This window comes from Papilio xuthus, unplaced genomic scaffold (assembly GCF_000836235.2).
Source record: "Papilio xuthus unplaced genomic scaffold, Pxut_1.1 DF826938.1, whole genome shotgun sequence".
Taxonomy (NCBI): Eukaryota; Metazoa; Arthropoda; class Insecta; order Lepidoptera; family Papilionidae; genus Papilio; species Papilio xuthus.
Window position 1 is genome coordinate 5,010,260 of NW_013531711.1, and position 15,670 is coordinate 5,025,929.

Sequence of the window (15,670 nt, forward strand, 5' to 3'; positions counted from 1 at the left end):
ATGACCAAAGGGACCTGCTTTGGGAACTTACGAAGCGATTAATGCCTAATGGAGACAAGGAAGCCGCATCGAAATTACTGGGATAAGTAATTCTAAGATTAGTAACTAATGCTTACCATCACAGTGACGTCATATTATTATTATTTCCGCGAAAAAATTTGGTCTAATAATCATTTTTTTTCAACAAAAAGTCTCTCCGGCGGGGAATCGAACCCCGGTCTCCCGCGTGACAGGCGGGGATACTGACCACTATACTACCGAAGACTTATTCTAAATGATGAAAAGGTATTTTTTGAGCAGTTTTTTACGTCATAACATTTAAAAAAAATTACTAAATATTGTAGTTAACCTTTATAATAATATTGAAATTTATAATAATTTAAAACTAATAAGCATGAACTAAACAGCTTAGTACAATACTATGACGTAAATTTTACTGATAAGAATTATTAATATGATTCATCAGCAAACTAGACGGTAAAAAGACAAAATTAACAAATCCTTTTTGAGGTAGTCATATCTTATACATAATATACTGTATCTTTCATTTTTTATTAAAATAAAATTGCATATTTTGATGTAAGGGAATTTGCTATTACTTATTTATCAGGAGCCGTTCTATGTTGTTATTAATTACTGTCATCATAAGATATAATTAATATCTTATGAAATAATATAATAATGACCTGCCTATCATAAAATGCTAGTTTATTTATCTTTGGTAGTGTAATAGTGTTTCTAAAAATCTTTTGTTTAATTGAGCTACCCATCACACCTTATGATGTGATCTAAATCCTTAATTCGAATATTTGTAGAAAACATGAAAGTGTTTCTAACTGTATCCGGATGTACGATGAATTTATACAGATTGTAACAACATCGAATGTCCCAATGCGAGATACGCGATCGGCATGAGAAGCGAGTAAGTGGAGCAGAGAAACATGGCGGAGATTCCGGCGGCTTTAATTTTTACCTTTCACTTAGATATTGAATTAATTAATATTCTTAAATAATTTATATAAATCAAAATTATAACAGAAAAATAATAATTTCATAGTATCAACGAAATAATATTTTTTTTTAGTTTGTAATGGGTGATGGTTGAATGACATTGTTTCTGCGTTTAGAAGGCAATAATAAAACTTCAAATTCGATCCCGTGACCTTAAATTTATTTTTCATACCTCCTTACTGGGTCAGCTGTACTACTAAACTATTATCGACAACCCAGTGATGTAGTGTTATTTAATTAAACTGAATTACTTTGAAATCCCACTACTACTTGTGTTAATGTTAAATCATAGTGTTGACTCTGCTTTTTTAATCAGAACAAAAGAGATGACAATTTGTTTGTATACAAGTATTTAGATAGTGGAAACACAGTTATGTAAGTGAACTCTAACTTCGAGATCGTTCTTACGTATCATTATTGTAAGTGTGATTTATGTCTGTCGTTCCAATTTCCACGAGAATTTCTCTGAATTATGACATGACGAGTAACAACAAATTGGATTATATTTATTTATCCATATTTTTTTTAATTTTCAGGGCAACATTCGCCTTATATTTTTATTGTGTAATGATTGTGGTTATAACAATCTTTCTTTTAATGTAGACTAGATGTGATTGTTATTTAATTAGAATTTTCTAGTGATTTATTGCATGTCGCTCGCCTGTCCTTAGAATTACTTCATAGTTGCCTGTTACTTTAATTCAAATAGTACCATTCAGGCGTTATGTAAGTAAGAGACACAATTAATAGAGTTTGATCAAAGTTGTTACGCGACTACCCACTTTGAGTTTAATTACATACTGTATTACTTAAATTGCTTAAGTAAAATTTTTATAATTGCAATGATTACATTTTTACACTAATATAAAGTGCATTTAATGGAACTTCTTCATGATGCCGGAATGACATCATGTCATTTCCAGCAATGCAAATTTAGTTTCGAGCGTGAGTTTCGAGAGGTCTACATATACTACGTTTGCGCAAACTACATTTATCTACTATGTTATTAGATTCGTATTACCCAAATTGTCATACAGAAGAGTCTTGTTTTTTTTAATTATGTAGATAGTTATCGTTTTTGTGAAATACTTAACTTTACCCAAACGCCGCCGCTCGGTTTATGTCTCTCTACTTATAAAATTCATCATATGATAACTTAGCATCTTACTAATATTATAAATGCGAAATTTTAGATGGATCGATGGATGGATAGATGAATGTTAGGTAGAAAGTATTTCCAGAACGAGAAAATTTTACATGGATGTAGAGCATTGTCTGGAAGAAAACATAGGATACTAATTAAGTTGTTTTTAATACCACACGGACGTAGTTGCAGACGACAGCTAGTGTTTATATAAAATCTATAAGTAATTTTTCTTAGGTTAAAGCTTAATCAGGTAATTTACGTTGTATTTGAATGAATTCTTGATATAATGTATTGCAAGTAAAGGAAGTTATTACCGACATGTTAGGATTTTGCTAGTTGTTAGTGGGTTCATTATGCCATCACAGCCGATCATTACTGCACTGTTGTTAGCTCACAGCGTATGTTCCCACGTAACTATTTGTAAACAATTTCAACACTAATTCTACTTAAATATATAATAAAAATTACAATTAGCTGTCAAATAATAAAAATATTATTAGGTGTATATTTCCTAGTATCGTTAGAACTATACAATAGAAAGAACGAAACATTGGATTTTTTTTAAACACTATGATTATGATTTGTCCACAAGGATGGACAACTCCTTTATTTCTGGAGTTCTCGTCTTCAAAGTATGAGATAGGATTTCATTTTTAGTAATTACGTGTATTGATGGTAACTAAAACTTTGAAATTTTTTTAGTTTTGTGTTAAACAGGAACCAGTATTTACATCATATAATATACGAAGCTGTAATATCTGTTAACTGACTCATCAAATCGTAGATTTATTCGGCGTAAATGTTTCCGCAATACTTAAACTTTCCCCATCTTCAAGTAAAAAGAGCATTAGAAACAAAAATATGTAAAATATCCAATTGAGCTCATTTTGCTTAATGTTCGTTGTCTGTTTTTTTTCAATCTTTCTAAAGTCCACATCAAATATTTTGATAAGCATTAATTTCATAGTATAGAAGTTAGACTTAGGCTGTTTACAAACAATAAGAATAGAATATTTCTTTGAATTTTTGATACGATGTTCATATTTAAGTGAGTGAGTAATGAAACATGGAGTAGGCATTTAGTAGTAGGATTGACGGGCCCAAATCTTAATGAGAAAACTTCAAAATATATATGAAATAATGGAAAAGATTGAGTCGCTACTGTACTCACAACCTACCTACAGAACCTATAGATACTTAATATTTGAAAAACATCGTAAAGAATTGATTGGAAATCGAATCAAAAAACCAGACTACAAACAACTCAGTATCGCAACCACTTAGGTTTTACTCGCTGTCATAAATTCATTATAAAAAGTTAGTGAGAAAATATACCACATTCGTAAAATGGGACGGAGGCGTAACAGCCGCTATTGCATGCAAATCGAGATCAATGCACCGCAGCAGCGCCGCTTACGGAACAATTAAAATTGTCACCGTTTCAGTGCATAATATCATATGAATAAAACACACTTATGTCTTCTATCGGTAACTTTTTCCATATATCTTTCTGCCTCGACAAATTTCTATCTATTGTTCAAAGCAAAGCACGAACGAACTGTCATCGTCAATGTAGCAATTGGTAAGACGTAACTTGCAAGCAGAGCACTCACACACGGCCGCAGACTAAGTGAAAACGAGTATAAAAGCAATGCAAATTGCAAACGCCGGCATTACCTGCAACCCTCTCGTGGAGTGAGCCGAGCGAAAGTACCACAATGAAATATCATGTGCGTAAATACTCTGTGCTTGTTGTGATCGTGCGCCAGAAACTAATAGTGCAAATTTTGATCGGTCCGATTTGATTAATCGAAAATGTGTTAACTAAATTACTAATTATCTAAATAACCATATCTTCTTAACTCTTCCTGATTTATCGAATACGACTCGCTGTAGGAAGTTTATTTAGTTACACAATATTCAGATGGGAGTTTCCTCATGCTATACTTTGCGAAACAAGTTTCCAGATAATGTCTTTACAATATCTTTCGTTAAACATGCCGACTATTAAATTAACTGTCTGGAAAACTTCCGGCAATTATTATAATCTATTCGAGACATGTATTGCAAGTTGCAATAAATTTATCATTTCTATTTTCAGATTTTCTTAGGTTTCTTTGCTGTGGTCGCAGCCTACCCTGGTTTCATCCATGAGCAGTATCCTCAAGTCGAGGAGAAGTACGATCATCAGGGTTTGATCGGAGAGTCAGGGCATTCCCATCAGATACAGCATGAACATGCAAAGTCGCACCAGTCTATTAAGTTTGAACACTTCCACCCGGTGCCCGTGTATGTGAAGAAAGAGCACAGTCATCTTCTGAAGCATCCTCTTGAGAAGGGAACTAGCGAGCAAAATTTGAAACAGATTCACCCTGAGGCACAGCACAACCACGGTGGCGGTCTGGTGCTTGAGGACCACAGACTCGACACAGAACATCTCGCTGCCAGCCTCGGCCACGGTGGCTATGAACAAGGCCTCGAGCACGGAGGATACGAATCATTGGGTGGATACGAAGGATCCGAAGGCTTGAAGGCTTACGCTGAGCTCCAGCAGCCCCAGTCTGAAGGACATTACTACCCTGAACACAGCCAAGGTGTGTCAGGAGAGAGCTCTGAAGGTTACAAATACGAAGGCTACAACTAATCACATTTATTTTAAAATATTTCAACGGGCATATCCGTGGAGTCTGTCTCCACTATCTAAAATTATTTTAGGTTAACGTCTTGCCTGTATCCGTTGTATTAAGATAAGATCTAGTTGACGAACTGATATTTCGATTGCTTTAAGCTTTTGTGGTTGTTAAGGCTTCGTATTTTGAACGCTACGTACCTGAGATAGATGTAATCAGTGAATCGTTGAGAGCATTTTTAAGGAATTGCTGAAATTAAATTAAATTTTGTTAAATTTTTTGAATGTGGATTTGTATGAGAAAATTAAATTATGAATGGCATTAGTTATTCTTGGTGTTTCGTAGAAAATTCTGTCGATTATTGTACTGTATGACTGTGTCTGTTTGATTGTTACTTTTATTGTTCGAATGATTATTTGATTTTTCTTTATTGTGACTTAGAGTGTATTGCTGCGTTCCAGTTTAATTGTGATATTAATAAAATGTTGAATTGAAAACTATTGATTTAATTATATACATAAATTACTGCCTATAGTAAGTATACATGAGTAAATATCTGATGTTTAACTTCCAAGTTTTAAATAAAATTGAATTATTTTTGCATGATATTGTAACGACGGACTTAATAATTAAAAGCAATAAAGACGATCTAACCTACTTTAAACAAATAGCACCATTAACATGCAACTACGATGGAAATTATCAAGTCCAGACGATTATCATTCAACAATCACGGAAGTTAGAATTTGAAACGAAAGAATCAAACGAGCTTTTTATTTTACATACTTACCATTATATGTATTGGTCAACTGAACATTTTGAAATAAACAAAACAATTATTATTCAGATTACATTAAATTATGTTATGCCAACAGTAATTATGTACGCGGTTCGTTTAGCTTGGCAACTGAGGTGTATGTACTTACATAATTTAAGAATTCGATCGAATAATTGCAAGAGTGTTGCGTACCTGCCAATTATCAAATGCACTCTGTCTGTCGATAAATAAACTGTTTTTTTTTTGAGTTTAATGACTGAAACAGATTGATTGCTGTTACAAGATTTAATAACTTGATAATGAATTAATTAAATTCATAAATCGTAGCAAAGTTGCAACGAAGAAAGTTACGGTTACACTTATAATATTTTACTAACATTATAAATGCGGATACATGGATGGATGTTTGTTTGTAGGTGTCTCTGGAACTGCTGAACGGATCTTGATAAAATTTGGTACCGATTTAGAACATAGTCTGAAAGAATACATACGCTACAAATTAAGTTTTTTTTAACAATTCCACTCGGATTGAGTCAGGGACGATAGTTAATTTAAATATAACTTTATTTAAAATAAAAATAAGAATTAAATCAATTGAGTTAACGAAACTTCAGTACATTACTTCGTTTCGTTTTAGTAGTTATTTCAGTATTGGCAAACGTCGACATGATTGTTCCTAAGTGTGCTGCAATCAGGCTAAGTCACGATTGCATTTGAAGGCTTTTTACTGTGAACTTAACTAAGCTTTTGATTTCTTAATAATAATTGGATATGATAAATTCAAAGAATATTGTAAAAGCTTGAAACGAAACGGTATTTTTCACTTTTCGTTTTAGGTTGGTAGCAAAGTTTTTTATGTTATTCATTTAAATATTTGACTCTGACTTGCAATGAATCTAAATGTAAAATGTGTTAAATAACAAGTAAGCACTTTAATTTATAAGCATTTTATTCAGTGTATTCACCTACATAGTAATCGTCGAAAGTGAGTGAAATCTAGACACAGTTGATTTCTTACATTAGATGCAGAAACATCACAAAAACATTAACGATCTAACGTACTTTGTATTCATATGATGATCTGACTATTTATGTGCTTAATCTTTTATATATAAAATTCTCGTGTCACAATTTTCGTTCCCATACTCCACCGAAACGGCTTGACCGATTGTCACGAAATTTTGTGAGCATATTGAGTAGGTCTGAGAATCGGCCAACATCTATTTTTAATCCCGCGCGGACGGAGTCGCGGGCAACAGCTAGTTTGTATGAAAAATCTCTTGCCAAAAAATGAAAAAAAAAATGTAGCCTGGTCATTTAAATAATTTATTTTCAAAGCAAAAAAATGATAATGATTTTAATTCAACTTTACTGGTGTATAACGAAATTTGTGTCGATAGTTATTTTGCTTATCGCATCCGATGAAGTATTATCGAATAGATACGATCGGAATGAAAAACAGTGTTAAAGACGTGTAACCACTTTCACGAAATGCCGTAGGCAAAACAAATTTAATTTGTTACTAGCAATTATAATACAATGGCTCTATATACAATATTCTGTTATATATATGCCAAATATCAGTGAGATCCGTTCCGGAGACACCTTCAAAGAAACATCCATTATAAATGCGAATGTTTAGATGGATGGCCATCTAAACATTCGCATTTATAATTTTAGTAAGATTATTCTTTATACTTATATAACATATTGTTACATTCGTACATACCCGTACTTGTATCTTAAATAGGGTTATATACCTAAACAAAGTCTTTTTTTTACCTATTTTTATAAAACTAACAATAAAACTTTGATAATAAAAATTAAATCACCTGAGCGAAACTGGCAACGGTAAATCTTTTCTACAACTATAAATCTTCGAATTCAAGACGCTATAACTATCTGACCCAATGGATTTTGTTTTAATTATTCATACTTAATGCAAATTTGTAGGGCGCTGAATATAAAATGATGTTCGTGGACGCGGAAAATTTGGATTTACTTAATTAACTGTTACAATACTTCTAATGTACTGATAGGCGTATTTTATGACAGAACTTATATAACTGAGACTAATACGTTTTTGGAATGTGCCATCACTTCCTGATTGTATTGAAATCAAATTCATTCAAAATTTTAATGTGGTGGGTGGTAGCAGCTTTCTAATGATGCGCCAACTTTTTATATTATGTTTTTAACAAGGTCAATTACGAAACGATTAGGCTCACTATTTTTTTTTGGTTTGCGTCGCTCAAGAAACTCTTGAGTAGATTTTTGTTCCATCTATTATGGCCCAATATTATCTGTATAATATTATCCATGAGTAGGCACTAGACCGTTACTTTACCCTCGCTATTTTCGTAACATTAGTTATAAATGCTTATAAGAAAATCTCCTAAAAGATTTAAAGAGCAATATAATTTAAAAGTTTTGAAAGTTAAATTCTTCCGATAGTTATGCGTGCCTTTATGAATAAAATAGCAAATTATCGTCAGCTATTATTGCTTAATCTTTTATGTAGTTTTATAAAAGAATGTGTTAGCTACAACTTGTACATTATATTAATAAGCATAGCTGTTTGTGCGGTGAACAAGTAGGTAAAAAAGGAATACCGGGTTTTTTGTGAATAAAAGAAATATTTGTAGAAAAAAAACAACGTATACTTAAATAACAGACATCACCATGAATCAACCATAAATTCAATAGAACACTCAACAAATTTTATAAAATGAAACAACAACAATGATAACCTATTTAGCGTTAATTAACTATTTGTCCCAGATGTGTCGGATGATGGTTATCCTCTCTGGCTGGCCTCTCTGGCGGGTTGGTACTTCTACTGTCACTTCCTTTCTGTTATCAGAAGGTACCCGACGCTCCGGTGCAGAGGGGCGCTCAGTCGTTGTTGTTGTTGTCGTTGTCGTTGTTGTTGTTGGTCTTCTTGTAGTCGTAGTTCTTGGTCTTTCGTTTTCAATACGAGCGGCAGCGGCTGCTTTCTTTGCTTCTCCTTTTTTAGATTTGCCTGATTGGTTAGCAAGAGGTCTGAAAATTTCCAAAGGAACGGGGAAGGGATGAGGAACTTTCACTTCGAATGGCTCCGGGATCGGGACTAAAACAGGTGTAGGAACTTTAACGTGCTTCACTAAAGAAGACTGGCGTTGCCTTGCAATAGTACCATCTTTGCGAATAACGAATGGCGCGCGGTTACCACGACCTTCCGCTCTTATATTGGCTCTTAGTTTTTCCAACTGAACTTTACGGCGTTCCTCGTTTTCAATCGCCTGTCTCTGGTCATTATATCTCGCAGAGAATCGGAATCTGCCCAAGGTAGTCTCACCGTCTGGTCTCGGTTGCTCTGTAGTAGTTGTAGTCGTGGATTGTTGTGAGGCCAGTTGTTTTCTCAATTGAGAACGGTTCAACTCCAACAAGCGCAGCCAACGTTCTCTGATTGGTTCTTCTTGAGGAGCCTTGGTCGTGCTTGGGGCAGGTTTTTCAGAAGCAGACTCGAAGGGAACTAGTCGGAATCTTTGCTGTTGCTCTTGATCTTGCTGAGTCTCAGGTTGAGCTTCTTCTGTTTCCTCTTCAACTTCCTCTTCTGTCTCAGGTGACTGAGCTTGTTCAGTTTGTGTTTCAGTTTCGGGATAGTAACGCAAGTAAGCGTAAGGATCTTCGGGGGATGGCACGAAATTCTTATCGTCTTGCCTGAAAAGCCAAGCGAACTGAGGGTCATCTTCAATTTGTTCCGAGGTTGGCTCTTCCACAGGTATCGTAGGCGCAGCCTGATCTTCTTCCTCCTCAGCTGCTTGAGATTGCTCTAACTCTTCAGGACTCAATTCGAAAAGGTCATCCTGTTCCGGCTGCTGCTCCTCAGTCTCTTGTTCAGTTTCTTCAGCAGGTTCAGCTTGATCCGCTGGCTCGGCACTGATAAAACCTTTACCTTCTTGTATCGCCTTAATTTGGCTTGGTGTAAGGTAAACTACGACTTCTTTTGTGGCATACCTCTTCTGAGGATTTTGCACTGCTGGTGTCTTATCGATAAATGTTTGTGGCCCGGGGTCTAACCGCTTGGATTGCACTACGACAATAGCGAGGGCCGCAAACATAAACCAAATCTGAAATAGAAATATTAGTATTATTATCAAATTACTTATTTAATTAATAGATTAAGGTCACCGCCCTTTTGCAAAATTATTTTTAATAATGACCAACAAACAATTTAATTCTAAAACTAATAAACAATAATTTATTAGGATTCTGATGTTTAACGTTTAATTTTATTATTTATGTTTTAAAATTTATCCACCATGTTTACAGATAAGTCACATATTTTAATAAATTAATACAGATTAAGTCTTATCACTTCACTATGTATATTTATTAGTTTACAAATTATTTAATTTGTTTATTTAATTTTTTTCAAACTTTAATTTTTTTATAATAAACTTACTAAAGAATTCATGGTGAGAAGGCACAAGTGGCTATGGATAGCGCTGTGGGACGTCTGTGCCAAAACGAGGAATCGACATTAATTTTATACAAAAGTCGAGTTTTCGAAACTATGTAAAATTTGGAGTCAAACCATAATTTTGAGCAGGGCGTTGGCATCGGTTACGTTTTTTTTGAATTAATTTAACTATCTATGCAAATATGCATATGGTACTTTAATGTCCAGAACTGGATTGACGATTTCGAAAACAGAAAAAAAAATCACAACTCTATTCAAAAGAAATAAATATCAATTTTCGAAAATTGTAACAGTAGGCGAAGACGGGGTCAGTGGATTTTTTTTCGAAATTTTTACAAATCATTTGCATATATATGTCTGTTAGCTTTTTCAATTTCGCAATCTAGGTCCTGACTATTCACTTTTTATTTTTAAATATTTTATCTGTAAAATTTTGTTACAACAATTGAACTAAAAAGAAAAAGTTCCCGCAACCACCATAAACAAGTTCGGTAAAACAAAATCTTAGCCATCTTTGGAATTAGCTTGAAATGACAAACAGTGGCTATTTTTGTCACGTCTCTCGTATATCCAAGAGAAGTTATTGATAGTAAAGCTAGTAAGTTATGACAGTAACACTGTAAGCTTGTAATTACGTTGCTTTAAATCTTGGTAAATTACACTAAAAATGGTATGAAAGTGATGGTACAAAGTTGTACAATTTTGTGATTTACTACATTACAATGTTTTAAATCGCCAATTTTCTTGAATGTAACAACGACGTTTACTAACTGGCAACTTAATAACTGTTTCTTGAAATGTTGTGTGGTTATGGAAAAGAAAGAAAAGGGACCCGCGACCGTATTCTAGTAACGAATATTTCGTATTAATTCCATACGCTGGTTGTGCGAAATGCCAACAAAAGCTTATATTGGCATTTCAGGTACTTTGTTTGTCCTTTTTACAAGTAAGGTGTAAATTCCGCGTATACTTTGTCGTTTGATATTATACCTGGGTTCTGAAGATCCGTTTTGCGGTTCTAGAGATACCTAGCAACAAACATCAATCCAAACATTCGCATTTTTACTTTAGTATTAGATATTAAGATAATAACACTCCCATCTGCCATTCTACATTACATCATTTGAGGAATACGGTAGTGAAAGTGTAAGTATTTTTGATTTTTGAATATGTCAATATGCTAATAAACCGTATTGTTAACATGTGGAAGCGCTAGGAAGAATCTCTAAAAGATATTTGCTTGGTAAGGGCAATTTTATTTTTCAGATAAAAACAAAATTTATGTGTCTTATGATCGTGATAACTTATAATTTGCAAAATAATAGTCGAATTATTCGATGAAAACCAATGTCGTTATGATGAATTTGAATTTAACGCGATGATAAGTGAAAAATGAAGCCTGCTGTTTTACAAGTGTTGATATGCAATAGTGCTGAAGATATGAAAATCAGTGGCGGAATGTTATAGTTTATTTAAAACAAACAAAACTATATTTATATATTATCAACAATTCTAAATGCGAATGTTTAGATGGATGGATGTTTGTTTAAAGGTATCTGCACAACGGCTAAATGGATCTCGATGAAATTTGGCACACATGTAGAAAATAGTCTCTAAGAGCACATAGGCTACTATTTTTTTTTTTTTTATAATAACTCCGCGCAAAAATGTAGAACATAGTCTGGAAGAATACAATCCGCGCTGATAGAGTCGCGACCGACCACAGTTCGTAACAAATATTCATAAAAAGGGCGTTTGTGTTACGTCTGTCCCCGTTATATGGTAGCCCTTGAACCCATAACCTAAAACCATGGATAAATTTTGATTATTACACAATTAAAGATGGCATTGGCTTACGGCAGAATACATTAAGAATTTAGGCACTCCGTTCAAATGTTTTTTACTAACACACATTTTTAAATTCTGATGAAATTCAAAATAAAAATGTGACCGTCGAAAACATTGCGTAACTAAAAAAATTTTGAAAGTTTTGCATATATGATACTCGTGCGATTGAACATAATTTATTAATTCTTCAAATTACAAAGAGCGAAGAAAGTTTTCATCTAAAGAGATTCAAATAGTACGTAGTCAAATTGTAATTGTCTTTCCTTTTATGTAAACATATAAAGTACTACTACTAACAACACTATTAACAAAAGATCAGAATCCGCAAGCAAAAAGCACGAGCCAAAATTAATTTCTTGTATTTTTTAGCATTAAACAGCAATTTTCATGCAAAAAATACGAGATAGAAATCATAGATATTATCAATATTGATTGCACCCTAATGACGAAGAAGCTATTTTACTATTACGAAACCGAACACCAAAAGAATTTATGATTTTTTTTTTCAAAAGTTAATTTTTTATGGACATAAATTTGCATAAATATATACCTTTTCCAAATCTTACACCATTAGATTCTCAAGATTTTAGTCCAGTTACTAAGTTGTTTACGCGATTACAATCCTTAAAGTAAAAACAAATTAAAGAATGTTATGAATATTAAATACGAATGAAAACACGTTTTTTTTTTATTGTACACAGCTGTCGCCCGTGACTCTGTCTACGCAGATTTATAAAAAAAAATCTTAATTAGTAGCCGATATGTTGTTTCAGACTAAGTTCTGTTATGTCAAATTTCACCGAGATCCGTTCAACCGTTCTGGAGATACCTTCCAACAAACATCCATTCAAACATTCGCATTTATAATACTAGTAAGGTAAACGAAGAAGCAGCCATCTAATTTCGCAGCAGCAAACAAAATTGTGTCGCTGCCATAATCATTCACGTTTGAAGTTGCGTCACCTACCCTCAATCGACGAGGGAGGGGACGAACAGAAAGAGGATTTGAAAATCTTTTTCACCATTACGCATTTACAATATCCCCGGGTGACATAAGCTATTTTTATTACTACCTTTTTTTATTTCTCGCGGACGAAGTCGCGGGCAACTCTTATTTTTTATTAGTGTAGAAAAAGGTTAACGGGCAAGAATATCCCTCAATCATCAGATGTAACTTAGAGTACACTATTTTACGCCTGCCTTCTGAGAGGTTCCTCGCGTTTCAAAGGACCGACCACTTCATCTATTAAACCATATTATTTATGTCTTGGAGTTATGTTCAAGAGAAGAGTGAATAAACATTTGCTAAATTAGCGCATCCTTGGACTTACTTGGATTACAATGAGGTAGGATTGTAATTCTTTTCATTATAAAATAAAAGCTTGTGAAGAGGCTTTTGAACCAAAAAACCTTGCGAAATATAAAGAAAGTTTTAACTTCTGAATTTTTAATGTTGCCAATTAATGAACTCAAAAATGGTGTCAAAAATGTATTCGGAAATATTAAAATGCCTATTAACATTTCGATAGGCTGAATGTTTTATCTGTAGACACATAAATTCGTCGCTAATATTTTGTAAAAGTGAAAATTAACATTTAAAAAATGCCTAAATATTTGTTTATATACTTATCGAAATTAGCATATAGTATCAATGATCTGAGAATGTCAATTGAGACTACTCATCTCAAAAATATATTAATTTTCTTCAAAAAAAAGAATTTTAAGTTTCCATGGATCCATACAATTTCACAGACTTTTGACAGGTAAACGGTTTTTTCTCAACAATGTTGGCTCAATTCCTTTGGTTATAGAGGTTCTTTGTTGTAGATCTGGGTACATTAAGAAGAAGTATATTTATTATTTAAATAAGTTTTAATTGAACAAAAAAAAATGTTATAGTACTTATTTCTTCGATTATTTTATTACAAGACATATTCTCGACTATTCATAGTTGCTCGTGATGCTCGTACTGCCCGACACTATGATACCCGTCCATTACGTACATTAAGCCTCATACAAAATTAATTCAATACATCATAGGTGTCAATTGCTACACTAATCATCCTTAAGTAGACAAACTAAATTGACATAACAAACCTCTTTGGCTGTACTTAGGAGTTCTAATAAGCCCTTCCACAACGATCGTACTGGCCATGAAGAAAAAAAGCCACGAAAGAAGAAAAAATAAAAACAGTTGACAGTCACTAAAAATTTAATAGTCCGTGAGGTGTAATCCACGAACATGTCTGTCCAACTGATAGAGGCATTGCTATCGCGGTTAGTTCAGTCTATAATTTAATAATTATAGAGTGATAAAGTTATTTAATACATAAGGTAAATTAAGGTTTGGTAATCCACTAGCGCCCCAGTGTTAATGTCAAAAAAGTGTCAAGAGATTCCAAATGTGATTTAACGTCTATGTAACTTGAATGTAACAATGTGTAGTATAAAAAAGTATCCCTCGTTTTTTGTTTCGTGAAATTTATGTGAAAGTTTACATAGTTTAACTCCTACAGGAAACAAAATAAGCTTAAAAGTTTGTGTGCGAATGTACTCGTAACGTCCAAGAGAAAGGTACGTAATTAACATTGACACAGTGATTTACATATAAATAAATATACCTTATTTCAGCCATTTAAGCCTATAGCCAGTGATAGCCTTTTAGAAATTTTTTTTAAATGAAAAAGGTAGTTATTTAAATTTATACGTTACCTCCAATAATTGCAAATCTTTCGTCATAATACTAGAATAGAAACAGCGCCATCTCTTATTTAAAGACAAAACTATGCTAATGCCGCGAATGTTGACACTGTTATGATGACGTTTAAGGTAATAAAGTTTATACAATGTTATAGATGGCAGTATATTGTTATATTTTTTGAAGGTCCATTAAATATTCAATGTGACTCTATTAAAAATAAATCGGAAGTTACGCCATCTTTATTATTTTAACTAGCTATCGCCCGCAACTCTATCCAAGCTGAATTAAAAAAAAATATTAATTAGTGGCCTATATGTTCTTCTAGACTATGTTCCCCTTGAGATCCCTTTACCCGATCTAAAGATTTCTTCAAACCATCTAAACATTCGTATTTATAATATTAGTAAGATTATTATGTCGGTATCAAATTCACTTATGTAGTGAATCGCTAATATAAAGTATATTAAATACAATCTTATATTATTGTTACAGGGCCCATTTTTGACATCATTGAAATGGTAAGTCTGAATTAGGAATTATTCGATTATCGAGACGTAGTTACTACTTTTTTCTATTTGTACTTAATTTTAAAATATAATTTCTAAATTACGAACAAGTAACGTGAACCATAGTATACTTTGTAACTATCACAATCATTTGATAATTTAGAGTTTTTATTATTGAAATTGCAATCTCAATCGTTGATATTTAATATATGTTTTTTCATCTTGGTAATAAGATTGAAATTATAAAATTTAAAATACAAGCTTAATTAATATCACGTTGTTTCTGATATTGCATTTGAATTTCTAGATTCTAGACATTATATATTATTTTTAATATATTATGGTATTTAAAACTAACAACTAAATTTCTGCAACATAGCTTAAAATTAAATTAGAAAAAATATTTAAATATGTAATAAATGATTAACTAAAATAAATTAGTAAATGAAGTCCATTTAGGTTAGGTTCCAAAGATACTTTGTCCGAGGTTACTGCCAGGTCTTCGGGTATCCTTGATGTCGACTAACCTTTTTGCTAATTATATAATAATATTAATTATACTTTTAGTTTTATAAAAGTTTCTT

The 15,670-nt window shown here is 32.8% G+C and overlaps 2 protein-coding genes and 1 non-coding gene across 3 annotated transcripts; 1 reads left to right on the plus strand and 2 right to left on the minus strand.

The window, feature by feature from the left end:
• Positions 1-192: 192 nt before the first annotated feature.
• Positions 193-264, minus strand: TRNAD-GUC (transfer RNA aspartic acid (anticodon GUC)). The gene has a single exon. It is a non-coding gene; the product is annotated as a tRNA-Asp (tRNA).
• Positions 265-3,865: 3,601 nt separating this feature from the next.
• On the plus strand, positions 3,866-5,285 carry CPG9 (cuticular protein glycine-rich 9). The gene is given in 2 exon segments (NM_001312338.1): positions 3,866-3,888; positions 4,260-5,285. Coding segments are annotated over 2 exon segments (555 nt in total). The 5' UTR covers positions 3,866-3,876; the 3' UTR covers positions 4,803-5,285.
• A 2,923-nt stretch (positions 5,286-8,208) lies between these two features.
• LOC106121785 (putative uncharacterized protein DDB_G0271606) lies at positions 8,209-10,059 on the minus strand. Its single transcript, NM_001312011.1, is given in 2 exon segments — positions 8,209-9,678; positions 10,014-10,059. Coding segments are annotated over 2 exon segments (1,356 nt in total). The 5' UTR covers positions 10,026-10,059; the 3' UTR covers positions 8,209-8,334.
• Between the last annotated feature and the right edge of the window lie 5,611 nt (positions 10,060-15,670).